The sequence below is a fragment of the Antennarius striatus genome, chromosome 3, assembly GCF_040054535.1.
Source record: "Antennarius striatus isolate MH-2024 chromosome 3, ASM4005453v1, whole genome shotgun sequence".
Classification (NCBI taxonomy): Eukaryota; Metazoa; Chordata; class Actinopteri; order Lophiiformes; family Antennariidae; genus Antennarius; species Antennarius striatus.
This window is the reverse complement of record NC_090778.1, coordinates 27,758,613-27,783,882: the sequence shown is the minus strand read 5'-3', so window position 1 is coordinate 27,783,882 and position 25,270 is coordinate 27,758,613. Positions and strand designations below refer to the sequence as shown.

At 51.4% G+C, this 25,270-nt stretch overlaps 4 protein-coding genes across 7 annotated transcripts; 2 read left to right on the top strand and 2 right to left on the bottom strand.

Moving 5' to 3' along the window:
- Positions 1-367: 367 nt before the first annotated feature.
- tbx16 (T-box transcription factor 16) lies at positions 368-5,522 on the top strand. The gene is made up of 10 exons (XM_068310841.1): positions 368-468; positions 2,450-2,586; positions 2,670-2,829; positions 2,903-3,005; positions 3,220-3,384; positions 3,459-3,605; positions 3,686-3,756; positions 3,993-4,072; positions 4,678-4,885; positions 4,965-5,522. The coding sequence occupies exons 1-10, from the start codon at positions 368-370 to the stop codon at positions 5,314-5,316; spliced, it is 1,524 nt and encodes a 507-aa protein (XP_068166942.1). The 3' UTR covers positions 5,317-5,522.
- Positions 5,523-6,412: 890 nt separating this feature from the next.
- Positions 6,413-9,685, bottom strand: klhl22 (kelch-like family member 22). Its single transcript, XM_068310593.1, has 8 exons — positions 9,551-9,685; positions 8,947-9,215; positions 8,705-8,870; positions 8,321-8,632; positions 7,835-8,247; positions 7,547-7,739; positions 7,213-7,446; positions 6,413-7,108 (listed from the first exon to the last, which is right to left on the bottom strand). The coding sequence occupies exons 2-8, from the start codon at positions 9,153-9,155 to the stop codon at positions 6,767-6,769; spliced, it is 1,869 nt and encodes a 622-aa protein (XP_068166694.1). The 5' UTR covers positions 9,156-9,215; positions 9,551-9,685; the 3' UTR covers positions 6,413-6,766.
- A 6,264-nt stretch (positions 9,686-15,949) lies between these two features.
- npy8br (neuropeptide Y receptor Y8b) lies at positions 15,950-20,090 on the top strand. 3 transcript variants are annotated; one of them, XM_068310958.1, is made up of 3 exons: positions 15,950-16,087; positions 16,269-16,334; positions 18,271-20,090. In XM_068310958.1, the coding sequence occupies exon 3, from the start codon at positions 18,373-18,375 to the stop codon at positions 19,471-19,473; it is 1,101 nt and encodes a 366-aa protein (XP_068167059.1). In that variant the 5' UTR covers positions 15,950-16,087; positions 16,269-16,334; positions 18,271-18,372; the 3' UTR covers positions 19,474-20,090. The 3 variants fall into 3 exon arrangements, with proteins under 3 accessions (XP_068167059.1, XP_068167057.1, XP_068167058.1); XM_068310956.1 differs by having other exon boundaries at positions 15,962-16,087; positions 16,223-16,334; XM_068310957.1 differs by having other exon boundaries at positions 16,011-16,087; positions 16,266-16,334.
- A 3,731-nt stretch (positions 20,091-23,821) lies between these two features.
- On the bottom strand, positions 23,822-25,245 carry LOC137592713 (progonadoliberin-1-like). 2 transcript variants are annotated; one of them, XM_068311062.1, is made up of 3 exons: positions 24,375-25,245; positions 24,212-24,301; positions 23,822-24,145 (listed from the first exon to the last, which is right to left on the bottom strand). In XM_068311062.1, the coding sequence occupies exons 1-3, from the start codon at positions 24,585-24,587 to the stop codon at positions 24,101-24,103; spliced, it is 348 nt and encodes a 115-aa protein (XP_068167163.1). In that variant the 5' UTR covers positions 24,588-25,245; the 3' UTR covers positions 23,822-24,100. The 2 variants fall into 2 exon arrangements, with proteins under 2 accessions (XP_068167163.1, XP_068167162.1); XM_068311061.1 differs by having other exon boundaries at positions 23,822-24,301.
- Positions 25,246-25,270: the final 25 nt, after the last annotated feature.

Genomic DNA, 25,270 nt, shown 5'->3' with positions numbered 1-25,270 from the left:
CTCGCGCTGGTGGACAGACTTGTCTCCATGGCGACCCCTACAGCGTGACGTCAGGGGAACACGTTAACCTACGACCTCCAGCCGCCGTCACACGGAGAGGCGTGAGAATCAAAACCTTACTGCTCGTTCAGAATTTGTGATTTATTCATCAGTTCTAAACAAAAAAAAATCTACACGAAGCATAAAAACTGTTGTTTATATTTGTCAACATAAACAACAAGCAGCCCTCTTATTGGTCGACCTGATCTGAGGGCAGATTCCCGAATAAATAAAAGCAGCTCGTCTTTATGTTGTTCTATCAACAGTATAAGTAAACAAGTAAACAGAGACGGTGGAGACACAGGGTTCCTCAGGTCCCGTTGGCATCATGTTTGCAGCCGGGGCGGGGGGGGCCTCGATCCCAACACCCCCTCAAAGTGACCCATTAAGCATCAAAAGGGCGTGCTGCCTGGCTGATGGGGCCGAGGTGTGAGATTTCTCGTCCGCCCTCCGCGGGGGCTCTTTATGGGCTGCAGGAGGGCGTCTGATCGCGGCCCGGCTGTATATTGGCAGCTGTTAACGGAGCTCCAGAGGATCGGACACTTAAAGCAAATGGCCAAAGATACGACCCCAGCGAGGACGAGGAGCGCCGCCGACTAAAGGCCATCCGGGTGAGGAAGCGACCGCTGGACCATCACCTGCCTCTGGGAGGAACGATGAAAGTCTCCAAATCGATGGTGAAAACACGCTTTTGGGTTTTGTTTTGTTTTTCTACAGAAACAAACATTGAAATAGAATCTGAGGAAGATTTAGAATAAATAAACCTTCCAAAGCCAAACAGATCACATCTGATCTGTAAGTTTTTTCCTGAAAAACTTACACTATAAGGCGCAAGAAAAGCAACAAAAAAAATTGGACAAAATAAATGTTGAATATAAAAATTTATATAATTTTTGGGGGGGAAATTTCGTCAAAGTTCCATTAAGATCTTATTTTGCAAAAATGTACAATTTGTGGCAATTATTTAACAGTTCAGGCTTTAAAGGGTTAAAGGTGTTAAGTTCTTCAGAAGCAAATATTTAAATAGAATCAGAGGAAAATGTAGAATAAATAAACACTTTAAGCCGAGTCCAGTTTAATACCCCTTTTAATCCCCTTTTGGGATTTTTTTTTTTAAAACAAATCTGCATTTTGAATTTGGAAATAAAATCTTAATTCAGCAAAAAATATGCATATTAAAGCTCATATATATAAATTTATGTAAAAACTAATTAAACATTTGATTAAAAAAATATTTAAACTAAAAAGAAAACGATTCAGATTTTGCAAAAATGATAGGAAATAAAGCTCATGCAAATTTAATGTAAAAAAATTTTTAATTAAAAAATTAACATTTAAACTAAAAATTTTTTAAAAATATCATCCAGATTTAGCAAAATTTATACAAAATAAAGGTCATATATACAAATTTTATGTAAAAATATTTGTGACAAATTTGACAGAAGGTTCCTTTAAAAGTTTTCTGCAGAAACAAATATTTAAATAAATAAATGTAGACTCTCTCCTCCTATTGGTCAGAACAGAAGCCTCCACCTGTGGGGTCACTGGGGCCTCCACCTGACGGGTCCGGGGGCCCGCTGCTGTCACGTGACACCCCCCCCCCCTGCTGCTGCGCTGAGCAGAACGACCCCCCCGGGACGCGTTGGAGTGCACCCCCCCCCCCCTTTTTACTCGCCATCGACCTGAAGCGGGGCTCGTCGATACTTTGGCGCTTTCTGTTCTCTTTATGGACTCTTAGCCGCCGTCCTGCGGCTGAGGGGGTGTTTACACGCAGGTTGGTGGCCCCCCGGGGGGGGGGGGCCTCTCACTGACACGGGCCTAGGGGGGGGCTTTTGTATGCAGACATTAGAACACAATGCGGCCCCCCGGAAAAGAAAGTCTCCTCAATTCAAACGTCGTGCTGGTGTATGCTAACGTCCGCGGCGTTTGCATGTGCTAGGTGTTCCAGAGCCTCCAGGGGGGCGGGGGGGGGCCTCAGAACCCCGCCCCCCCAGCCCAGTTTGGTGCTGTCGTAATGAGATTACCTATCAGACTGCGTCTAGACACCCCAATACACAAGCACCCCCCCCTCCAGGTGAAAGTGGCCTCCGGAAGGCGTTTTTGTGGTCGGCTCCGGCGAGGGGGGGTGTGGGGGGGGTCCTCTGACTGGAGGCGTGTCTGTTTGTGTTGATGTTTGTTTGCGGTGAGGCACAGGCGCAGCGACGCTCTGGAGCCGCCGTCCCGTTTGTTTCCAAGTCGGCGGTTCATAAAGCAGAGTTTCCCTTCCTGGGGGGGCGTGGGGGGGGGGTATCAAGGCTCTGCTAATCCCTTTGATTTCCAGGAGCCTCCAATCACAGGGGGGCCCTGACTCACCCCCCCGGTGCCGCTTCAAAGTGTGGGAATGCCTCCGCTGGCCCCGCCCACCCCTCAGTTGCCGTTATAAGCCCCGCCCACCCCTCGGCTGCCCTTATAAGCCCCAGTTGCCCCCGCCGGCGGGACTCTGCTGCTGGACCCTCAACCTGCTGGAGCTCCCTCGACCCCCCCCAGGAAGCATGCAGGCCGTCAGAGGTGAGCCCCCCCCCCCATCGGCTGTGTCTCCCCCTCCTCATAGGAGGAAGACGAGGGACGTTACGGCTCTCCTTCACTTCCAGACTTGAAGTCCGGCTTCAGCGCCCCCCCCTCCTCCTCCGTGACCCCCCCCGGAGCGGACCCCTACCTGCAGGGCAGCATCAGGATGACCCTGGAGGACCCCGACCTCTGGAAGGCCTTCCACCAGATCGGCACCGAGATGATCATCACCAAACCGGGGAGGTAAGACGAGGGGGGGGCGTCTGGGTGGGGTGTCAATTTGAGTCTCACGCGCCCCCCTCCCCCGGCGTTCCAGGAGGATGTTCCCCCACTGTAAGGTCCAGCTGTCCGGTCTGGTCCCGTGTGCCAAGTACATCCTGCTGGTGGACCTGGTGCCGGAGGACGGCTTCCGCTACAAGGTGGGCCCCCCCCAGTTTGTCACCCCCCCCCCCTCTTCCTGATGCTGGACATCAAAGGGTTGCCATCTCTTCCTGTTTTTTGCTGCCACCCCACCCCCCTCCTGCTGGGAGCCCAAACCACGGCACCCCCCGATCTCTATGGGAGGTGCCGGCCGTCTGCCCCCCCCCCCTTTGCCACCTCCTTCCCTGAATCAGGTTCTCTCCTTTCCTGCAGTGGAATAAAGAGAAGTGGGAGGTGGCGGGGAAGGCGGAGCCGCAGCCCCCCTGCAGGACCTACCTCCACCCGGACTCGCCGGCCCCCGGGGGCCACTGGATGAAGCAGGCCGTGTCCTTCCTGAAGCTGAAGCTGACCAACAACACGCTGGACCAGCACGGACATGTATGTAGAGCGCCATTCAGGGGGGGGGGGTTCCAGGGTGTTTGGGGTGTTACTGAGCTCGCCCCCCCCTGCAGATCATCCTCCACTCCATGCACCGCTACCACCCCCGCTTCCACATCGTCCAGGCCGACGACCTCTTCAGCGTCCGCTGGAGCGTCTTCCAGACCTTCAGCTTCCCGGAGACATCCTTCACGGCGGTCACCGCCTACCAGAACACCAAGGTCGGTCTGGCCCCGCCCCCTCCCCCCCATCCGGGCGCCGCCGCCCCGCCCACCACCTCACCGACTTCCCTCCGTTTCAGATCACGAAGCTGAAGATCGACCACAACCCGTTCGCCAAGGGCTTCCGGGACGAAGGGACCAATAAGAAGAGGTGTGTGTGTGTGGGGGGGGGGGGTTGATTCGGTCAGTGGGTCGTCCCAGAGCGGTGATGATGGTGATGGTGATGATGATGATGATGGTGATGATGGTGATGATGATGGTGATGATGGTGATGATGATGATGATGATGGTGATGATGGTGATGATGATGATGATGGTGATGATGATGATGATGGTGATGGTGGTGATGGTGATGATGATGATGATGATGATGACGTTCCGCTGCAGGCGAGCAACAAAAACTCCGGCCCTCAACAAACAGACCAAGATGTCCGACAACCTGACGTCTGAGGAAGAGAGTCCACCTGGTGAGTCGTCCTCCTCCAGCACCTGATGCTGTTTGTTGTTGTTGTTTTTATTATTATTGTTTTTATCATGAATAAAAATCTTAAAGAGAAACAAATGCTGGCGTCAGATTTAAAGAATGCAAATCAAAAACACTAAATGTCAAATTTAGATTTTCAATTTCTTTAAATTTACTTCAAATTTCTTCATTTTTTGTTTATATTTACATTTTAAATGTTGACATTTAATCTTTTTTTTAAAAAAATTTATTTATTTTTTTGAATTTTTCTACCCTACGTATATCTTTATTTTAGTTTTAATATTTTTTAAGAATTATTTATTTTGTACGTTTAATTCATTATCTCTTCATGTGATTTTTTTTATCTCGATTCAAATCTTTTTTTTAATCTCTATTCCTCACATACTTTACATATTTCCTTGTTAGCATGCTGCTAACATGCTAGCGTCTGGTTCTGATCGGTCTGATTGGTGTAAATTTAACGGATGAAGTGCCCGTGAAGCGGAGGTTCCTCTGTTTCCATAGTAACGTGTTGACTGATGGGAGGTGGTACGGCGAGGTCACGGTGGGGGCACCTCGGGACCGTTTTTAAAGTTCTCCCCCCGTCAGATTTCTGCCAGTCGTCGTTCGAGGGGTTCGACGGGGAGGAAGTGGACGTTCCCAAGAGGAAAGAGGCGGAGGGCGTGAAGGAGGAGCGCTACTCCCCCTGGGGCGCCGACAGGGAGCACCGCAACCACTCCCCTGGGGGGGCGGACCCCCGAGACCTGTACAACACGGAGCAGCTGGTTCCTGCCCCAGCGTCCTACCAGCCCTACCGGTGAGTCCCGCTGAAGCGACCAATGGGAGCGTCACGCCGCCGAGATGGGCGGGGCTCTGACCGGGTTCTTCTGTTACAGCATCCACGAGTATGGGAAGTCCCCCACCTCCAACACCGGGGGGCCTAGGGTCCCTGATGTCGCCACCGTCCCGGATCACGACTCCTTGAAGCCCCGCCCCCACGACCTGGCCCCCCAGGACTACAGCGGGGTCATCAACGTGGCCAAACCGGGGGTCATCGGGCACCACATCTACGGCCCGTACGGGGCGGAGCAGCCGCTGGGCCAATGGAGCGGCCCCGGCCCCGCCCAGTACCCCCCTCCTCACCACCTGACCGCCGACTACACCACGCAGGCGGTGCACCACGGCTATCACCATGGCAACATGGCGGAGTGGAGCCAGTACCCGTTGTTCTCCTACTCCTGCTGGTGAAGGGGAGGGGGGTCTGGAACGGACCAAAGGAGACTGTGCATGTCCAAATGAGGCTGGGCGGGTCCTCAGAAGGCGCCGCCCACGCCTCCGTTGATTGGTTGATTTATTGTCGTCTATTTATTTTCTATTTCATCTCTAGTGGAAATATTATTTTTGTAAAAAAGAGAATAAATAAAGTGTTGGTGTGTAATTATGTGTTCAAACTGAGCTGAAATAAAAACGTCTCGCGACACCCGATTCTTTCTTTTGGAGGGGGGGGGGGTTCCTTTAACAAGGATAGGAAACCAGAGCGCTGTCATGAAGGGCGGGGTCGCACAAGGTCATCCACTCCACTTTGGCGGGTCACAGGGGTTGCTGGAGCCAATCCCAGGGCAGTGCCAGCGCATTTTATTTTAATTTTACATTTATTTAAGCTCCATTTATTTTAAACGTCTTCATTAATTTTATATTTACAAAAAATGTTGTGCTTGTATTTAGTTTTTTTTTAAATTTTAATTGCCTTTATTTTCCATAAAATCCTTTTGTGTTTTTTTTTTTTTAAAGTCTTTGTGGCTCATTTTTACTTCGGACTACTCATACAGCCCAGTATGGTCCAGGTGTCTCCTTGTCCAGGAGTCACATGACGCGGCTCAGCCAATCAGGGCGCTGCTGGTTTACGGGACGTCCTGCAGGCGCTGATGAATTGTTCTGTCCTCCTATTTAAACCTTTAAATTCCTCCTGAAGTGATTGGTCCGTCTCACATTTACAGGTCGACGCCCACATGATGGTTAGAGCCTTCCGTAAATCTCCCAGGATGCAACAGTGCGTCTGTCACACACTCCGGCCGCTCCCCTGACACACACACACACACACACACACACACACACACTCAGCGCTGCATTGACGGGTCGTTAAACTGCTCGGTAACGGCGCCGCTAAGAGCTCTGGATCGACCGGATGGAGGGGGGCGTGTCCCCCGGGTGTCAGATGGGGGGGGAGCTGATGGACCAAATGGACAGGAACCTGTGAGGTGGGGGGGTAAACAAAAACATCTGCTGGTTGTTTACCGATCACTGATCAAAGATCGATCAGAACCACAAATCAGTAAAAAAAAAAACTGAGCGGCTGAAGAAATAATTTATTTGTTCTGTTCGGCTTCATCATCACCATCATCATCATCATCACCTTCATCATCATCATCACCACCATCATCATCATCACCATCATCATCACCATCACCTTCATCACCATCACCTTCATCACCATCACCTTCATCACCATCACCTTTAACCCTTTGCTTCATCATTAAAAACATACGCGTTAAATAAACCCTGAAGCTCCTCAGGGAGCTTCAGGGTTTAAAAAACCAGGTTTCCATGGAAACGAGGCTAAAGGAAGGGTTCCCAGTTCACACGCCCCCCGCCAGCGAGATCGGGTCCGGCGTGGGGGCGGGGTTCCTGCGTGTGACGCTCAGTCCTCGCTGGACTCCTCCGAGTACGCCACCTCTACGTCTACCCATGATGCCTTGCTGCGTGGCACCCAGCTGCGGGCCTCGGCGATCACGGCGGGGGGCACAAGGACCACGCAGGCCGCCAGGCCCGAGACGCGCCCCGTGAAATTGGTCTCTGTCCGCCACGCGTCGGCGGCGGCGTCGTACGAGTGGACGTACTTCATCCGCTTGCTTTTGTCGTGGGAGCGGCCCCCCAGGACGTAGACCCGGCCGTCCAGCACCACCACGCCGGGCTCCCCGTGTCCCGCGGGGAGGGGCGCCACCAGAGACCAGGAGTTGACCTCCGGGTTGAAGCACGCCACCTGAAAAAAAACCAGATCATCGATTATTAATCGATTGGTCGCCTGACGACCAATCAGATCGGGCCGTGGCGAGCGCCCGGTCCAGTCTAATCGCTGGACTTCACCTTCAGGACGTCCCGCCGGTACGAACGCTCGTTGTTGCTGCCGCCGATCACGTACAGACGCCCGTTGACGGCGGCGGCGCCGTGCCACGCCCGCTCAACCGGGCCCTCGGCGCACGCCCTCCAGTGATTGGCCGCCGGGTCGTAGCAGAAGGTCTCCCTGTGGTACACCATCCCCCTCAGCCCACAGGTGATGTAGATCTTCCCATCAAGCACCGCTCCGGCGTGGGCGTAAACCTGGAGAGAGGGCGGGGCCAACATCAGCAGAGGAACGCCGCAGCCGTCGGTGGAGGCGGAGCGCCACCGTGTGGACGCCGGCGGGACGGCAGGACTCTACCTCTCTCTTCAGCGGCGACACAAACTCCCAGGTGTCTGTGTGGGGGTCGTAGCGCTCCACCGAGTCCAGCTCGTTGCTGTAGTCCCGCCCCCCCACGGCGTAAATATGGCCGCCCAGCACGCAGACGCAGTGGTCGGAGTGCTGCTGCTGCAGCGGCCGGATGGAGCACCAGCTGTTGTGGCGCGGGTCGTACCTGGAGGACCAATCAGAACGTTAAACGCCCCGCCTCCTGTCAGCTGATGGGATACAGAGCCAATCAGGTAACAGGTGGGCGGGGTCGGAGCTCACCTCCAGCAGCGCGTCTCTGCCCGGAACCCATTGGTGTTCTTGTCTCCTCCGATGAGATAAACAAAGTCGTTGAGGACGGCGATGCCCTGGTTGGACATCCGGGGGGCGTGGCCGGCGGCGGCGAGCGTCCTCCACTCGCCCCAGGTGGGATGGTGCACCTGGAACAAATGCTCGCCGTCCTTGAGGGCGGCGGAGGTGAACATCCCCCCGAAGCACAGGATGCAGGTCAGGGTGGAGCGCGGCCGGGTGAGCGGCCCCTGCAGGACGGGCTGGCGCAGCTCCTCCCGGTGGTAGCGGAGGGCGTCGGCCAGGCGCTCCTTCAGCGGACACCCCCTCAGGCGGTCGTGCAGCCGCTGCAGCACCTGCTTCTCGATCAGACAGAAACGCACGGCGTCCAGCATCTTCAGGTCGTCCTGAGAGGACAAAACCGCGTCAGGTGGGCGTGGCCGGACGGAACGCCGCCACGCCCATCCAGGGGGGACCCACCTGTAGGATCACCTGATCCGTCTCCACCTGCTCGGGGCTGTAGTGGTAGTGGAGCGCCGCCTCGTAAACTTCGTTCTCGCTGCTCACCCTTAGCTCGTCGCTGCTCAGCGCCCGGAACACCTCGTCCTGCGGCAGCCGGCGGTAGGCGTCGGTCCGCGACAACGCCACGATGTTCCCGATGAGGTAGGAGCGGAGCCGCGCCCTGAGCCGCTGCAGGTCGTAGGCGTCCGCCAGCTGATGCATCTCCAGGATGTTGCTCTCGTCCAACCAGGAGAAAAGGAAGTCGCAGCAGAAGTCGACGACGACGTCGAGCTGCGGAGACGAAAACACGAATCAGCTGGAATCGGGTGAAAGGGGGAGGAGTCACGACGGGGCGGCGCCCACCTGAATCAGACAGGCAGTTTTCAGGACGTCCTGAACGCACTCCAGGTCCAGCTCGATCTCCGAGGTGTAGATGTAGTCCAGGAGTTTCTTCATGGCCGTGTACGAGACCCCGTGGATGGGGATCTCCTTCTGCTGCGCCTCCCGCAGGCCTCCAGCGAACATCCCCCTGGGGGGAGGACACGTCATGAGAGGCTGATGTGACGTCAGACTGACGCAACAGGAAGCGCACCCGCGTGGGTTACCTGAAATAATGACAGGAGGCCGCCAGGAGCACCCGGTGGGCCTGGAGGGGTCGCCCCTCCACCAGCAGCACCACGTCCTGCAGCAGGCCGCTCCGCCTGAGCGCCAGCAGGCCGTCCAGGAGGCTCCCGAAGTGGGCTGGACTCCGGTAGGTCTGCCTCCCGGAACCGGTCGGTCCTCCAACCGGACCCGCCTGTCCGTCCTCAGCCATGACCGGAGAGGCTCCGCCTTTGTTAAGACCAGGTCAAGTTCATGACGTCTAACACGTGACCTGCGGACAAACGTAGAAGAAGAAAAACCAGGAAGTGACGGAGGAGTTAGCGGCTAATGGTGGTGCTAAATGTCACCGCATCGTCAGGTGACGTGACAGCGTTTATAAGCAGTTAATAACGTGTTCCACAGGTTTATAACAGAGTTATTAAACTACACGATTATCGCTAAACCTCTGCTAGCGTCAAATCTATCTCAGTTTGTTTACGCGGTGACATTAGCTAGCCAGCGGCGGTCGGGTTAGCCTGCTAGATGAGCGAAACCGCGATGAAAACAGGAATGTAGACATTAAAAAAACAAAAACAAAATAAAGAGTAGTGTTGGACACAAACAGACCGACTCCCTCTGACGACCTGGACACCGGATTCTGACGGGAAGAACCTGCGAGCGACGTCGTCTGATTGTTTGTGACAGATCAAAACAAGTCTGTTTACTTTTCATAGCAGGTGCAGCGCTCAAACTGATTGGCTGTGACGGGCGCATCATCCCGCCCTCTTTGTCAGTTATAGCCAATCAAATACCTCTATAAAATACCGGCTGGGAATCTGATTGGTCAGTATTTCCTTTCAGCAGTGGGGTCGCTCATAAATTGACTGAGTCGTTGTGACGCCACAGCTAAAGCACCAGGGGGCGCTGTTTCCGCTCTTTGACGCTCTGCGCCTGTCCGCCGTCAAATACACCCGAATTCAGAGGGTGGCTGGAGTTTAAGGACAGAAATAGAGTGATTTAATCCCTATGAAAATGTTTAGACCGTAAAGCCACTTTTACTAAACATTTATTTAAACAAAGATGACAGAGCCTATCGTTAGATAGCACATATACGTCACTAAATAATATTAAATAATAAGATGATAGGAGGAAGACTCTCCATGTCTGGAATGCTTTAACGGTTTATCTTGTTTATGTTTTTTGCCTTGCTGTTTGGTTCCATCTGATCGGTCCTGGTTGATTGTCTGTGTTTGGAAGCAGCTGTCACATTTCAGGGGTGAGATTTCTTTTCTTTTTTTTTTTCTAAAACCAGTCTCCTATATTGCTTAGTTTCTGCATCTAATTCATCTTCAGCAGAGGTTTTCCATTTGCATACATCATTTCCTGACACAATAACATCGCTGGAATCATCCATCACTTGATTTATTGTGCAGGCTGTTGCAGACTGCAATGCAGTGTGCAGGGAGTGTTTTGTCTTGGGTGCAGAAATGCCCTTTTCTTATAATGAGCTATAACTTTTTTCTCTCTGACACGGCGGCTGTTTCTGTCATGGGGAGGGATGAATGATTCTTCTAGTTCCTGCCAGTCGGGGAATGTCCCTGAACAGCAAACATCCACACTACTGATGGATAAAAAGCCGAACAGCTGGGAAATAATCTGCAAACACTTTAATCATTCATTCGTTCATTCACTTTAATAAAGTTGAAATTCAGGCATCTTTTTATTTCTGTATTTTGGCCAGAATGAAATGAACATCTTTCGAATTTGCTGGATGAAAAAACGTAGGTGAATGCATCACCTTAGACTTTAGGTAATTGTGCTGGACTTTGTTAGAAGGATGGAGACCCGGCCAGGAGAGGACCCATTACCATTTGGTTCTGATCCCAATGTATAAGTGCTTTCCTGTCACATTATTTGACAGGATTTCCATGAAAACCGTTGGAAGGGGTGGGGGTGCCTGGGACAAATCCATTACATTTTGGTCATTTCTTACAGACTGCGATCCAGATATGACTTAGAATACCTGGATCTAACATGGAGGGTTGTTTGGCTGAGGCATCAGACCACCTCTAATGCCCCTTCCTGCATCATGACCGATGGAGGCTGATCTTTGTGGCTGAAACTATTTCAGTCTCATGTGACACAAGCAGCGTTGTTTGTTACTGCTTCTACCAAATATAAGGAAAATGTGACTGGATTGTAACACACACACACACACACACACACACCTGTGTCACTGGATCTCAGGTACACCGTCTTGATGCGAGCTGACGTCAGACTGGCGGCCTGCTGCTGTTTCCAGACCTGTTTTCTCTCCGGTACCGACAGCAGAACATTCCACCACAGCAGTGGCGTCTCGTCCAATCAGCAGACGGACCAGCCGCAGGACGCAGGACGCAGGACGCCCTGACAGAGAAATGAAAACAGAGTGCGAATTATCTGTCAATCCGGTGGACAAACAGGTTTGAAGGAGGATGTCGCCGCCGCAGCGAAGCACGACGGAGTCCTCGACCTCGACTCAGTCAGTTCAACGTTCGGTCCAATCCCCGCTGAAGGAGTCGGGCTGCAGGATGGAGGATGGAAGATCGTCTTCATACCCTTCCTGGTGAATTTCAAGCGTATTTTAGACTGAAGGCTGACAGGAAGTTAGATTGAAAAGCACAAATACTCACCAGAGACTGGAGAGAAAGCAGAAACTTGAGACACAGGTGCGGTTGCGGCAGTTCTCAAAAATTAAGCCAATTTTAGGGAAAAAAGACTTTGAGACAGTAATCCACGCCTTTGTGACCACTCGGCTGGATTACTGTAACGGACTTTATGTGGGGGTTAGTGGGTCCTCCATTGCCCGCCTTCAGCTGGTCCAGAATGCTGCTGCTCGTCTTTTAACTGGAACAAAACAGTACGAGCACATCTCACCGCTTTTAGCTCCGCTGCTCCGGCTGCCCATACATTTAGGATTCATCTTAAAATCCTTTTATTTGCTTTTAAAGCCATGAATGGCCTCGCCCCAACTTATCTCTCTGAGCTACTTCACCCGTACACGCCCATTGGCTCTCTCAGGTCAGCTGACCAGCTGCTCCTTATACAGCCCAGAGTCAGGCTGAGTGTTTTTGTGCATTACTTCACATTATTTTAATTGTTTTTATCTGATTTTATTTCCACTTTTAACTTATTTTAAATTGTTTTATTGGATTTTTATTTTGATATTTTCTTTAACTGCATTATGTTCATGGTTTTATGGCGCGTCTGTTCTGTTTTTTTTTATCCAGTTGCTGTGCAGCACTTTGGAAACCTTGTGTTTATTTAAATTGCGCTTTAGAAATAAAGTGGATTAGATTGGATTATGACTGATGGATTATTTCACCTGAACCCCATCAGGTGTGAATCTGAGTGACAATCGGTTGCATCATCAAACCCATTACACACACTGGGATGTACACCAGCCCTCCTCTTCCTCCTCTTGATCAGGGCTTTGCACCATTGACTGGAGATTAAAACCGGTCTGGTTCTTTAGGGGAACAGGAGGTACTGAACCTGAACCCTGCCCGCTGTAATGAACTCAATCCCTTCTCTTTGATTGGTGGCCTGACGGATGGTTGTGAGCTCTCGGCCGCCGCCCTGACAGGTGTAATTTTCCTGAGGTAACTACGAGGCAAACAATCCCTTTTCCTCTGGAGCAGAATCCATCCACCTCTGCTTTGATGAATCCTCCTCAGACGTAAACCGGGGGCGATCGTTCACGTGATCGCCAGGGTGACCCCAACGGATCTGCCCACGACTCGTTTTGTGAGAAACGGCAGCGGCGCGGTGGGAAAAACTATTTTAGTCTGGAAGGAAGCAAGATGGTTCGAATGAAATGGGAAAATATTGACATTCATTGTTTGACCGCAACGATGATTCCCACGTTGGCTGAAGCGGCATCCCCTTTCTTGTCCCGTTCTGCCCCTCACTGAGGTCAGGGGTCGTCAGCTTGGGCCCCAAAACACAAACCGACAATCAGAAGGAGTAACCGTGGTAACTGCCTCCTTTCCACCTGCATCCAGACGTAGCAGATCTGATCTGATCACATTCCAACAGGCAAAACAACCCGACAGGTCGGTCGGATCCGTCACGCGGACTCCTGGCGGATCGATAGCTCGACCCGCTCCATGGCTTCGCACTCAGCTTCCGCCACAAGTCTACCTTAGCATGTGATGTCCACCGTCACGCGTCGCCACGGAGGAGGGAGTGGATCTGAGCGGAGCAGGAAGGACACGCAGGACATTCATACGAATTAAACGAGGACGTCAGCAGGTCCGGCCCACACCAGATTGATGCTACCTTCGTCTCTGCTAATGCAATAATGTTTTAATGAAGCCCAATCTCAGGCTCCTCTCAGCCTCGTTCTCCCTCTCCCTCTTTTCTTTCCTCTAATCCGTTTATTCCATATATTTAATGTAATTTTTGAAGAAGCAAATTTAAAATCAGATTTATTTTTTTTTGCACACAACTACATCACAAAGTTTAAGTCAGACTTCTCTTCAGAAACTCTTCTGGACGCTTCTGATGGGCATTGGTTTCCATCGCAACAAAAGAGGATGGATCCTGGTTGGTGGATTGGTGAAGGTCAAAGTGATTCAGCTCACCTGGTCTGGTTAGGCTGGTATAATAAGTTGGTGGCTGGTGACCCGTCTGTTTCCTCTGACAGGAAGTTAGAAGTTAGACTGGTTTTAGTTTGTCTTTCGTGGCCCAGTCCAGAATCACCAGGAGACCTTCGCTCTGATGGGTCACCGTCCTCCAGGTGAGTTGCTGGGACTTCCTGTTGGTCGCTCTGGTTACGTCTTTCAAGATGACTTCATTATTATTAGTTAGAACTGGGTTTTTACTCCAGAGCCAGGCCAGAAAGACTCTTGTTGCTTCGCCTTTTATGTCTTTACGTCCGCATGAGAATCTTTGTTTGCCTCTGATACCACGAAGACTTACTTTGGTTTATCACCACTTCCTGCCTTTAGACATTCTATTGATCCAAACGGGGCAGCGACACGTGAAATAAGTTTCCAACATTCCTCCCAAAGTCTGTCTCTGCATCCAAATATGGAATCAATGATGTGTTGAGTCAGCGGGGGCTGGGTGGGAGTCTAAACAGTTGATAGGGCGAACCCAACGAAGGAGCGATCAAATGTTCTGAGAGATAATGTTTGAGAAATGTTTGGAACACGTTATCTGGTATTTCCACCGAAGACCACATGAACTGTTCTTTGTCTTGTAGAACCAGAACTCTCCTGACCCGGTAGGCCCCCCCCTGGACGTCCTGCAACTAGCTGGTCTCTTGTGGATCGTGGACCGCTGTCTGGTTCTAATTGATTTGTCGCTTTGAAAAATCAGCACAAATCCAAATGTGCGTGAGAGTGGAGCGGTTGCACAAGAGGGAAAGTCGATGTCCGTCTTAATATATTGAATTCCTGTTTACTCAGCATTCCTGCTTTCCTCTGGACGCTGGACTCCATAACGTCTGCAGCGATTTGTTCGTGTGTCAAGTCGACGCCCACGGAGCCGGTGGTGGCGGTGGCAAGTCATCACGCCGCTCTGCCTCCCAGACAAACAGCTATTACTGTTCTCTCATGCCGCCTCCTCCAGAAGCAGGAGTGTGTGGGGGGAGTGTGAAGAAGAAGTTCACAAGCAGAGAGGTGCAAAAGACGGGTTGGAAATAGTTTGAGGTGTGAGGAGCGCAGGGATCGGATTCTCATCCTGATGGAGCTGCTTCAGCGTGAGGAGAACCAGAACCTCTGTCGAGGGCAGGGGTCACATTCATGAAGCATGGTTAACAGCTAGGGTTAGTCTGGTTAGTCTGGTTAGTCTGGCTAGGGTAACCCTGCATCCGCGTCCACAAGGGAAGAACAGTTTAAGGTCAGTTACTATGGAAACATGCTGGAAATCTAGTCTAGTCCAGGGCAGGCTAACAGTCAGACGGTAACTCCTGTGGCTATTTATGCCTTTTTATTGGTTTATGTCATGGTGGGGGCGGCACAGTGGCGCAGTGGGTAGCGCCCTCGCCTCACAACACGGGGGGTCCGGGCTCGAGTCACACATGCCCCCCCCCCCCGCGTCCGCGCGGGGCCCCACCCCCCACCCCCCACCCCCAAAAGCATGCGCCCCAGGCTCATTGGCCAGTCCTAAATTACCCGTAGGAGTGAGTGTGTGTGTGTGCATGGTTGTATATCTTTGAGTGTGGCTCCGCGGTGCACTGGCGTCATGCCTGGAGTGTCCCCAGCCTCACGCCCCATGCCAGCTTCCCTGTTGGGCTAACAGTCGTGCTACCTGTTGGGCTAACAGTCGTGCTACCTGTTGGGCTAACAGTCGTGCTACCTGTTGGGCTAACAGTCGTGCTACCTGTTGGGCTAACAGTCGTGCTACCTGTTGGGCTAACAGTCGTGCTACCTGTTGAGCTAACTGTATCCAGCGGGGCTCGGCTCCAACGTAAATCGTATCTCGTATTTCGAGACGATTCCGATCGTCTCGTCTCGAAGAAGATGAGTTAATGAACCAATTTCCTTCTCGTCTCGGGACCTGTAGCTCCGCCTACGAACAAACGCCGCCGCACCAATGAAAACAGAGGCGACAGACGAGGTCAGTTTAAGGCCTGACCCACGTGACTCCGCCATCACGCATTAACGTCCGTCCCTGGACAACAAAAACACCAAAGTTCTCTCGATCAGTGAGTCGTTGGATGAATCGAGCTGCTGTCGTTTGTTTTCCTGATGATGCACATAAACAACAAACACACCTTAAGTCTCACACACACACACACACACACACACACACACACACACACACACACACACACACACACACACACACACACACACACACACACACACACACACTTCCCAGTGAACTTGCTCGTTAACTGGGGGCTCCGAGAGGACTCCCAGTGTCCCCATTGGCCCCTCGGCGGGTGTGCGCTTGCGTACACGGCGCGTTTCTTACGTAACGTGTTCCGATCACATCCCAGCCCGATCCGAGGCATGAGGTCGCTTTAAGAGCTATCTCCTCCGCGATCACAGCTCCAGGACGCCTCCTCTTCCTCCTCCTCCTCCTCCTCCTCCTCCTCCTCCTCAACCCCGTCAGGCTCACCTGGAGCGGAGCAGAGCGCGACGAGCCGCCCGAGCGGACGCACCGTTTCCGGTGAGAAATCAATCATTTCACGTCAGATTCTGGAAGTCCTTTCTGTTTTTTTCAGGGTTACCTGAAAGTAAGAAATTCTGTAAATCTGACTTTTTTTTTTTAAAGTGAAATCTTTACTTCTTTAACTTCTGTCAGGTGGAACCTGCTGCGTTCTGATCTTCACCTGGTTCTCCTCCAGCAGGAGCCCCGGGAACCTGAGGAGCCACCTGTCCGGTGCTGAGAGCCCCCTCATCGGTCCTGACAGACGGTAGGAGCCGCTCCTCTCATCCGCCCTCCTTTAATCCGAGGGTTTTTATGCATTTAATCTCAGGTGTTGGTTGCGCTTCGTTAAAACTCACCTGCAGCGGATGCGTGAGTGGATCCCGCGGATTAAAAACACGCATTTCCTCTAAAAACCGTCTTCGGGGGGGGGGGGGGTGTTGAGGGGTCTCCATCGATCCCTCAGGGATTGATAAAATGATCGATCTGAAGGAAAGCAGGAGGTTCCAGTCCTGATCCGTTCAGTGTTACTTACGTCGTTTTTAAAAAAATCTATTCTCTATTTTTAATTCTCTATTTCTATTTTAAAATCTAGTCTCACTCTCATTTAATATAAATATTCATATTTAATAGCAACGGCAGTAAACAGCATAAACAATAAAACAATAATTTAATGACGTCATGGAATAAAACGATTGACGCGTAAAAAGTGAAGTTTAATATTTATACATTTTAATATAGTAAGTAAAATTCAATTCAATTAAAAAAAAACTTTATTTGTCCCCAAGGGACAATGGAAAGCATATAAAGCAGTAAAATGTACAATATAAACAGGGATGTGCAAAATAAATCGAATCAAACTTCTGCTTTTTCTTTAGAATTAATCTCTCCTGGGGGGTGAGGGTTGGGGGTGGGGGGGGTTTCAATGCAACGCTTGAACATAAGACTCACAGATAACAAATAGATTCTGTTTGTGTGTTCTATTTAATGAAGCAGTTGTAAAGTACTTATTATTTATTCATTTACTGCTTAATGAAGCCCCCCCCCCCAACCTCGCCCCCCAATGCTCCAGAACCCCCGACACCCCCCTCGCCTGAACCGTGTCGGTGCGGCTGAGCCGTGCGTAATGGTCCAGGTTCACCTCTGTTCTCTCCGGATTCAACAATGCAGAAACAGAGACGCATGAAGAGGGGGGGGGGGTAATTAATGTGGGTACGCAGATATCACGAGGTGCCCCCCCACACACACACACATTACCCCCCCCAGGGCCCGGCTGGAAGAGGAAACGACGCGCTGATGGCATGTCATCAAGAAAACCGCACGGATCCGGCGGCTGTAACGGCATCCTGATTGAAATTTCCATCTTAATAAGGGTGATAACGACACCCCCCCCCTCACCACCACCACCACCACCTCACCCCCCAGGGACGATCATTCCTGACGGCGGGAATTGATTGTGCTTCTGTCCACAGACGCGCCTCTTCCTCACCCACGTGGTCCCCACCATGCCGACAGGTCAACGAAGCGGAAACGGGAACGGGCGGCGGCGGTGACGTCACCGATCCAGTCAGAATAAAATCTGAAGGGGTTAAATTTGGGACTCGTTAAATGTCGGATTCTTGAAGAGGAGGAGGGGGAGTAATCTGACCTGAATGTGAGGCCCTAGTAAAGGTGTGTAAAATAGAGAAGCGGAAACATCCAGCAGGAAGTCTTTACATCCAGGAAGTGTTGGCAGGTTTAAAAAAAACAAAAATAAAAAAAAACCATCGAAGTTTGTGGCTTTTGCGTCTGTCACATGACCTGAGGTCGGTTCATCCACTCTGGATCTACTTATCCAGATTAATTAAAACTTTAAATGTTGAGGTGTGTCAAACAGCGTAGACCCGCCTTTAAATCTGATTGGCTGCTCCCTTACCTGCACTGAGGGGCGGGGTCTTACTTTGAGAAGAATCTTTGAAGTTTTAATCCAATTAACGCGGTGGAGCGACGGGTTATTTCCTGTTTACGTATGAAAAACTCCTGGACGGAATAAAAACTGTTCAAAGATGAGGCCCCGCCTCTCGCTGGGAAGAGAGCCAATCATATGCTGAGGAGGGGGAGTTGTCGGGGTGTGGAATCACATGACCCCCTCCCTCCCTGATTTTTTTTACGTCTGGAGTTTCTCACCATCATCATCGTCATTCTTTTTTTTTTTTTTTTTTCAGATGAAGGTGGCCGCGCACGACGTTTGAGGATGAAGGAGAAATCCAAACGTCCCACGTGAAGTAAACGCAGCAGACGTGACCCAGTTAGCCCAGTCCGTCGCCATGGATCTGCCGCCCGGCGCCGACAACCAGTCGTGGCGCAGAGACGTCCACTGGAACTGCACCGAGGACTGCTCGCTGTCCGTGGCGGGCTCCACCTTCCTCATCGTCGCCTACAGCGCCGTCATGGCGGTCGGTCTCATCGGGAACGCCTGCCTGGTCTTCGTCATCACCTGGCACAAGGACATGCGCAACGTCACCAACGTCTTCATCGCCAACCTGTCGTGCTCGGACATCCTGATGTGCATCGTGTGCCTGCCGGTCACCATCGTCTACACGCTGATGGACCGCTGGATCCTGGGCGACGCCCTCTGCAAGCTCACGCCCTTCTTCCAGTGCATCTCCGTCACCGTGTCCATCTTCTCCCTCGTCCTCATCGCCATGGAGCGCTACCAGCTCATCGTGCACCCCACCGGGTGGAAGCCCATGGTCAGCCAGTCCTACCTGGCGGTGGGCGTGACCTGGGTGGTGGCGTGCCTGATCTCGGTGCCGTTCCTGTCCTACAGCGTCCTCACCAAGCCCTTCCAGAACCTGAGCGTCCCGCTGCCCATCAGCGACCACCTGGTGTGTCTGGAGCACTGGCCGTCGCTGAGGGAGCGGCGGGCCTACACCACCTCGCTGCTGGTCTTCCAGTACTTCCTGCCCCTCGCCCTCATCATGATGTGCTACCTGCACGTCTACCTGCGCCTGCGGAGGAGGAAGGACATGGTGGAGCGCGGCCGGAACGCCACGCAGAAGAAGAACAAAGGCTCGGTGAGGATCAACACCATGATCGTCTCCATCGTGGTGGCGTTTGCGCTCTCCTGGCTGCCGCTCAACATCTTCAACACGGTGTTCGACTGGAACCACGACGCCATCCCCGCCTGCAGCCACGACGCCATCTTCTCCTTCTGCCACCTGACGGCCATGGCGTCCACCTGCGTCAACCCCATCATCTACGGTTTCCTCAACAGCAACTTCCAGAAGCAGCTCAAGTCCACGCTGCTGCGCTGTCGCTGCTGGGGGGCGGCGGAGCGCTACGAGAGCGTCCCGCTGTCCACCGTCAGCACGGAGGTCACCAAGGGGTCGATCCTGAGCAACGGATCCACCAGCATCAACAACTAACCCGAAAGCGAGGGCGAGACGACCCGATGGCGTCCGTCCAGATCCGGATCCTTTTGTTATCAAGCAGATAACAAAAGGGACGGTGCAAAGGTCGCGCACGCCGAGGGCTATTCACAAACTCGCTAACAGACAGCGTCTAATCCCCCCCCCCCACAGCTGCCATGTTTCAAACGGACACCATCTTTTACGATCTCACAAACGTGAGACCGGGAAGCGCCGGCGGAAAGGACAAAAGGTTTGCCGTTTTTATCTCATCGCCATTGATGAAAATGTAATGGGATCGCGAACCGCGGCGTCTCCTAATGACTCCGAGCCGAGATGCCGGTTATATAACGACGGGAGGACATTAAAGTAGGCTGCAGGCCGTCGTTCGGATGATTTACGAGCATCGTGTTAATGTGTTTATTACCTAAAGTCTCCACAAACCATATAATGATCTTTTAGCTTGGTGGGAGCTCCATACGTTAAGCGCCGCCCGCCTGCTCCCGTGTATATATATATGTGTGTTTGTAGCTCATAAAATGTGCCGTAGAACCGATGGAAGGGCTGTAAATAAAACCATTCACGGCTTGTAAACGATGTTAGTCGCTTTGTGCTATTGAATGATTAAAAACGTTTGAAATCATTTAACCCTTTCATCTGCTGTGATATTCTCTTTCACCTCCAGTTATTTAAGAATCCATACCGATGAAGTCGGGTGGGGGTTTTTTTTTTGTTTTTTTTTAGTTGTCAAATGTTTCTGGAGTTTCAGCTAAATTCGCTGGGATCCGGTCCAGCAACCCTCGTGACCCCCGAAAGCAGAAGAAACTATTTAGATGATTTAATGAAGGAATTTGATGCGTTGGGATATTTGTGTTTGTTTGTTTTTTTTTAGCTTTTTGGCTGCCGTTAACTTTTATATGACTAAAACGGTCAAAAGACCTTCGCTGGCGCCTTTAGCTTAGAAGCTAAAGCGGCGTCTTGGATCACGCTGTCTTTAGAACATCTTTACTCTCCATCTTTACTCTTTTCCCGTTAAACTCTGAAGGGTTTAGCGGTTCCTCGGCGGCGGCGAGTCGATGATGAGTTTTTATTCTGGGTGAAGTGTTCGTCTCGGGCGGCGTGTGGGATCCTGTGATGTTCACGCATGAGTCAGTCCACACTCGTCAGTGTTTCCGCGAGCGAGGAGAAAGAAAACTTGTAAACAGTCGATGTTTGTGATGTTGAGGTCGGACGCGATGCGCTGCCTTATTCAAGATGGCGCCTGAGATCGTTTCTGATGCGCCCGTAGTGTTGAATAAATCAGTGTGAAGCCGGTGGTATCTGGCGGAAACCAAACACGGAGCGTTCAGAACGCGACGGGGGTCACGTCTCGTGTTTCTTCACAAGCGTTTTTTTCCACTCGCTTCGCAAACCCGCTCCTCTTCCTCTCCGGCGTAACTGATGGCGTTCTCTGTCCTCGCCCATCTTCCCTTTCGAAACGCCGCCGAGCGAAGCAGCAGATGCCAGAGGTGATGACGTACTGTTCCAACACTCGATGATGAGTGCCATGTTCCACCACGGGCACATTAGCGGGCAACCAGATGAAGCTCCGCCGAAGACAAACACTTAATGAGAACACGCGTTTGTCAGTGGAGCAGTTCCAGAAAGATTAGCATCTTGGCTCCTCGCATTTTAATTTCGAGAGACTCTCAAACGAGCAGGAATCACAGGAACAACACCAACTAGTTGGCAAGACTATTCCCCAAGCTGTTGTTCCCAGCATCTCACTTATCTGCAGTCGCATTTCTTCTGCCTTTCTACCCTCAGAGTAACGCATAATCCGTCCTGTTCAGCCAAAAACACAAATTTAACGTCTCGCCTCCGTGTCGATGGAGGTTATGCGTCTACGAAGCTTCACGCTAAAATAAGAGAAGATGGAAGCTAGTTTTAAATTTAAAAATGACTTTAATATTACCACATGGAGGAATCCAGATAAAATAATGAAGATAGATCTCATTTAGACCTTTTTAAAGCAGGATCAGCTCAGTCGCTCTCAGGAAGCTGCACTGGGTCAAACCTGAGACGCTGTAGATGTCCATCCAGGTAGGAAACACAATAAAAGGTGCAGTACTTGCAGGAGCCACCGGAGGCGGTGCTGCCAAAATACTGACATGAAAAGAGAGAGAGAGAAAAAAGAAAGTGAATTAAAAAAAATTCTTTTTTTGCAATAACATGAAAAACAAAAGTTATTGTAACGTCACCTGACCACCTGTGACATCACACAAACACCTGTTCAGGTTCTTCATCATGCTACACACACACACACACACACACACACACACACTACATGCGTGTTCGGTCCTGACAAACAGGAAATGAGACCAGAAAACGACGCGGACAGACGGAACAGATCGGGAACCTCCACCGGATAATTTAGGTCGTGACCTCTCCATCCGACCCGCCGTTCTCCGCTCTCCAGCCGGTTTCGGTTGCCTGGTTACCGTTTCCTCCGGGGGTTTCGCCGAGCTACCTTCGAGCCTTCGGATGCACTTTTATTAAACGGCGGCGAGGAGAAGCAGCTCTGGAGGAAGCGGCGAGATGAAGAGAAAGACCCGCCGTTAACTTCAACCCCAGTCAGGTGTCATTAATCACCCTCAAGCTGGCTGCGTTCCATTTAGGTGCCCCGGGGCCGTTAGCATACTACGCCTGAAGGGCAGTTTAAGTATAGTTAGACATTTGCTGAAGCTTAGCTTAGCATTAGCATGGAATCAGATGGCAACATGTGCTACGGAAGCGTTCAGACATGCTGGTAAACAATAAATAGACCAACAGAGGCCCGATCTTCTGGAGCGTCTTCCTGTTCCTGCAGGAGGACTTTGGCTCCTCATCCTCGTCTTCCTCCTCCAGTCTGCTCCATAAACGCGGTGGCGAAACAAACGTTATCTGTGCAACGCCATGCGGCGGAGATTAGCTCTGCTTTATTGGAACAAACAAACAATAAACATGTTTCCCACGGGGGAGGGGGAGGGGCCAACAGAGGGCTTCTCGTCGCCATTGGCAACGGTAAACTGACACAAAAAGAAAAAACAAAGTCCGACAAACAACAAAGAGAGTAAACAAGAGATCATCAGCGTTTATTTACATCCGCAACAAACTGCACAAAGACAACAAACCTCCAAAACGATTCGTTTTATGAGGGAGGGGGTTGGCGAGGGGGGATGGGGGGGCATCTGTCACCTGGTTGACAGAAAATAAAAATGGATCTTTATCCCGTTTATTTCCCCTTCCTCTGTTTCCTGGTCACCTGTTGGTCTCAGGTGTTTCAGGTGCGACGGATGACGTCACGTGTTTGTCTGCGTTCATTTCTTCTTCTTCTTCTGTGTCCATCAGAAAAATATTTTTCACAACATATTTTAAAAAAAAGAAAAGAAATTAAATATCCTAGATTGCCCCACAGAGTTCTGGTGTCCTTCAGTGAGGTTGGACTGGTCCCAGTGAGGCTGGCAGGCCCCCCCACCCCCCAGACAGGGAACAGGTACTTCTTTAACTGGGTTCCGTGATCACCCTGTTTGGATCTTTTTGTTCCTCTTATCGGTCGGGAGTAAACAATTCGCCGGTTCGTTTGTTCCTCCTTATCGGAGTTTTTGAACGACACAATGCCGACACAGATGTGTGTGTGTGTGTGTGTGTGTGTGTGTGTGTGTGTGTGTGTGTGTGCGTGCGTGCGTGCGTGTGTGTGTGTGTGTGTAAACTCTGCAGCGGGACCAGCCTGGACTTTCTGTCCAGACTATTTGCTGAGTTGGACCGGCCGACTTTGGAAATCCCGTTTCCACCGGAAACGCAGGATATTACGGCTGTTGTTTCTGTCACACGTCGGTGATGGATGACCCCGCGGGTCGGTGCCCACTTTGTTTGACTTCCATACACTATCGGCAAACACGCCGCCGCTCAATAAACGTCCGCGGTGCTCATCCGGCCGTGAACCGGAGCTGATAGGCGGCGCGTCGTGGCGCGGAGACGCGCGTCGTGGCGCACGGACACAATGGAGGAAACAGACTGGAAGCCCTGGAGATGTGTTTCCGACCTGATGCCTATCTTATGGTGATTGTTTTTGGAGTCAAACACTTCAATAGCCCCCCAGTGAAGGAGGAGACGCGCTGGGGGTGGAGTCCAGCGCCACCTGGTGGCCGCGGTGGAGGTTAGTTCCTCTTTCCGGGACGCTTGTGTCAAAGTTCAACACGTCGTGTTGTAGATATTAATGTGAAACACCACCTGTTGTTCAGCAGGTTGAGCAAAAATAACAATTTATTTGAATTATAATGTCATTTTATTCATTTTATAATATATTCATTCAATATGGGGTGCGTTCCATTTATGTTGGAATGAAAAGAGGAGAGGAAAAGGGATGGAGAGTGAAGCTGAAGGAGGAAGGTGGACTGATGGGTGAAATAAAAGGATGGAGAGCAGAAAAGACAGATGAGAAAAGGAAGGAGGTGAAGGAGGTGGAGGGGTGAAGGAGGTGGAGGGGTAGAGGAACCCAGCTGAGCAGGAGGAAGGTGGAGGGAAAGGATGGAGGATGCATCGATAGAAGGATAGGAACCGTAGAGGAAGGAGGACAGGAAGGAAAATCAACACCAGATCTTTGGAGGCGTAGAGCAGACGTCCGTTATTCAAACATCCGACGGTCGTTCTCCGGGTCGGCCGGTCGGTCCTGGAGCAGGAGGAGGGATTAACTCTGGTGTTCGGAGGAGAAGAACCCACAACCAGCCGAACCTACCAGGAATCCCTTCATCCGGGGGAACGGCGGCTCCTCGGCGCAGCCCGCCGCCCGGCCGGGTGTCGCCAGGCGAGGAAGACCCTCAACCATCTGAGGAAGAGGAGAAACCGTGAAGCGGTGCAGAAGAGGAAGACCTGGACGAAGGCCCCCGGGGGCCACTCACCCTCCCTACGGCGTCCACCAGCTCCCTCTTCCCTCCTGGGTTCAGCCCGAAGGACCAGTGCTGGCAGCACCCCTGGGACAACACCAGCGCCACCAGCAGGAGCGCCAGAGTGGAGCTGGGCGGGGCCATCCTGGGGGCGGGGCCTCGCATCAGACAGGTAAGATTCACGGCGTTTCTTCTTCTTGTCTTCTCTGTGGGTGAATCCTGCTTCATGTGAGTCGTTACATTTATACAAGCCTCACCCCCCCTCACCCCGACATCCACCCCTCTGGCCACGCCCCCTAACCACGGGGGGCCCCAATGTGGGATTAAGACATACTTAATGGAAACCTGCTGTTTCAAAGACGCCACAGATGGACGCACAAAAAGCACCTCCAGGATTTATTTTTTTATTTCCTGGTCAAGGAGAAAATAAAAAAATACTAATGGAAGAAAACTGATCGTGTTCCGGCGCCGCGAAAACAACCGGGGGGCGTAACAGAACCATTAAAATAAATAAAAATAGTTAAAAACTTAAAAATGATCTGAAATGAGTTCGTTTGAGAAACGATTTCAAAGAATCATCAGCCCTGATTTTAGAACCTTCTAGAACCCAGACTGAGACCCGGTCCCCCCTTTAGCCCCCGATAAAAGATGGGTAGAGGGGTGACACCGCCACCTACAGGCGGCCCAGATAATGCAGGTTCAGTCCTTTAACCCAGGTTAGAACGAAAACTGTTTTTATTCTAAATATAATAAACGTGAATCCAGTTTGTATCAACTTTATTAGCAGCGTCCTCGTAACGTCACACCAACGTTTGTTTCTTGTTGCTTCTGCTAGCTTGGGAGTATCAGTTTAGCGGTAATGTATTGTGTGTTAGCGGCCGGAGCGGCCCCTTTAAGGAGGTAGTCATGTG

What these genes read in the sequence shown, in the direction of transcription:
- tbx16 (XM_068310841.1), top strand. Translation starts at nt 368, where the DNA reads ATGTTTGCAGCCGGGGCGGGGGGGGCCTCGATCCCAACACCCCCTCAA. An exon ending in AAGCATGCAGGCCGTCAGAG is followed by an intron (nt 2,587 to 2,669) that starts GTGAGCCCCCCC and finishes CTTCACTTCCAG; the next exon opens with ACTTGAAGTCCGGCTTCAGC. An exon ending in GCGTCCTACCAGCCCTACCG is followed by an intron (nt 4,886 to 4,964) that starts GTGAGTCCCGCT and finishes CTTCTGTTACAG; the next exon opens with CATCCACGAGTATGGGAAGT.
- LOC137592713 (XM_068311061.1), bottom strand. Translation starts at nt 24,587, where the DNA reads ATGAAGCAGGATTCACCCACAGAGAAGACAAGAAGAAGAAACGCCGTG. An exon ending in TGGTGGACGCCGTAGGGAGG is followed by an intron (nt 24,302 to 24,374) that starts GTGAGTGGCCCC and finishes CCTCTTCCTCAG; the next exon opens with ATGGTTGAGGGTCTTCCTCG.
- npy8br (XM_068310958.1), top strand. Translation starts at nt 18,373, where the DNA reads ATGGATCTGCCGCCCGGCGCCGACAACCAGTCGTGGCGCAGAGACGTC.
- klhl22 (XM_068310593.1), bottom strand. Translation starts at nt 9,155, where the DNA reads ATGGCTGAGGACGGACAGGCGGGTCCGGTTGGAGGACCGACCGGTTCC. An exon ending in GCCTCCTGTCATTATTTCAG is followed by an intron (nt 8,871 to 8,946) that starts GTAACCCACGCG and finishes TCCTCCCCCCAG; the next exon opens with GGGGATGTTCGCTGGAGGCC. An exon ending in AAACTGCCTGTCTGATTCAG is followed by an intron (nt 8,633 to 8,704) that starts GTGGGCGCCGCC and finishes TCGTCTCCGCAG; the next exon opens with CTCGACGTCGTCGTCGACTT.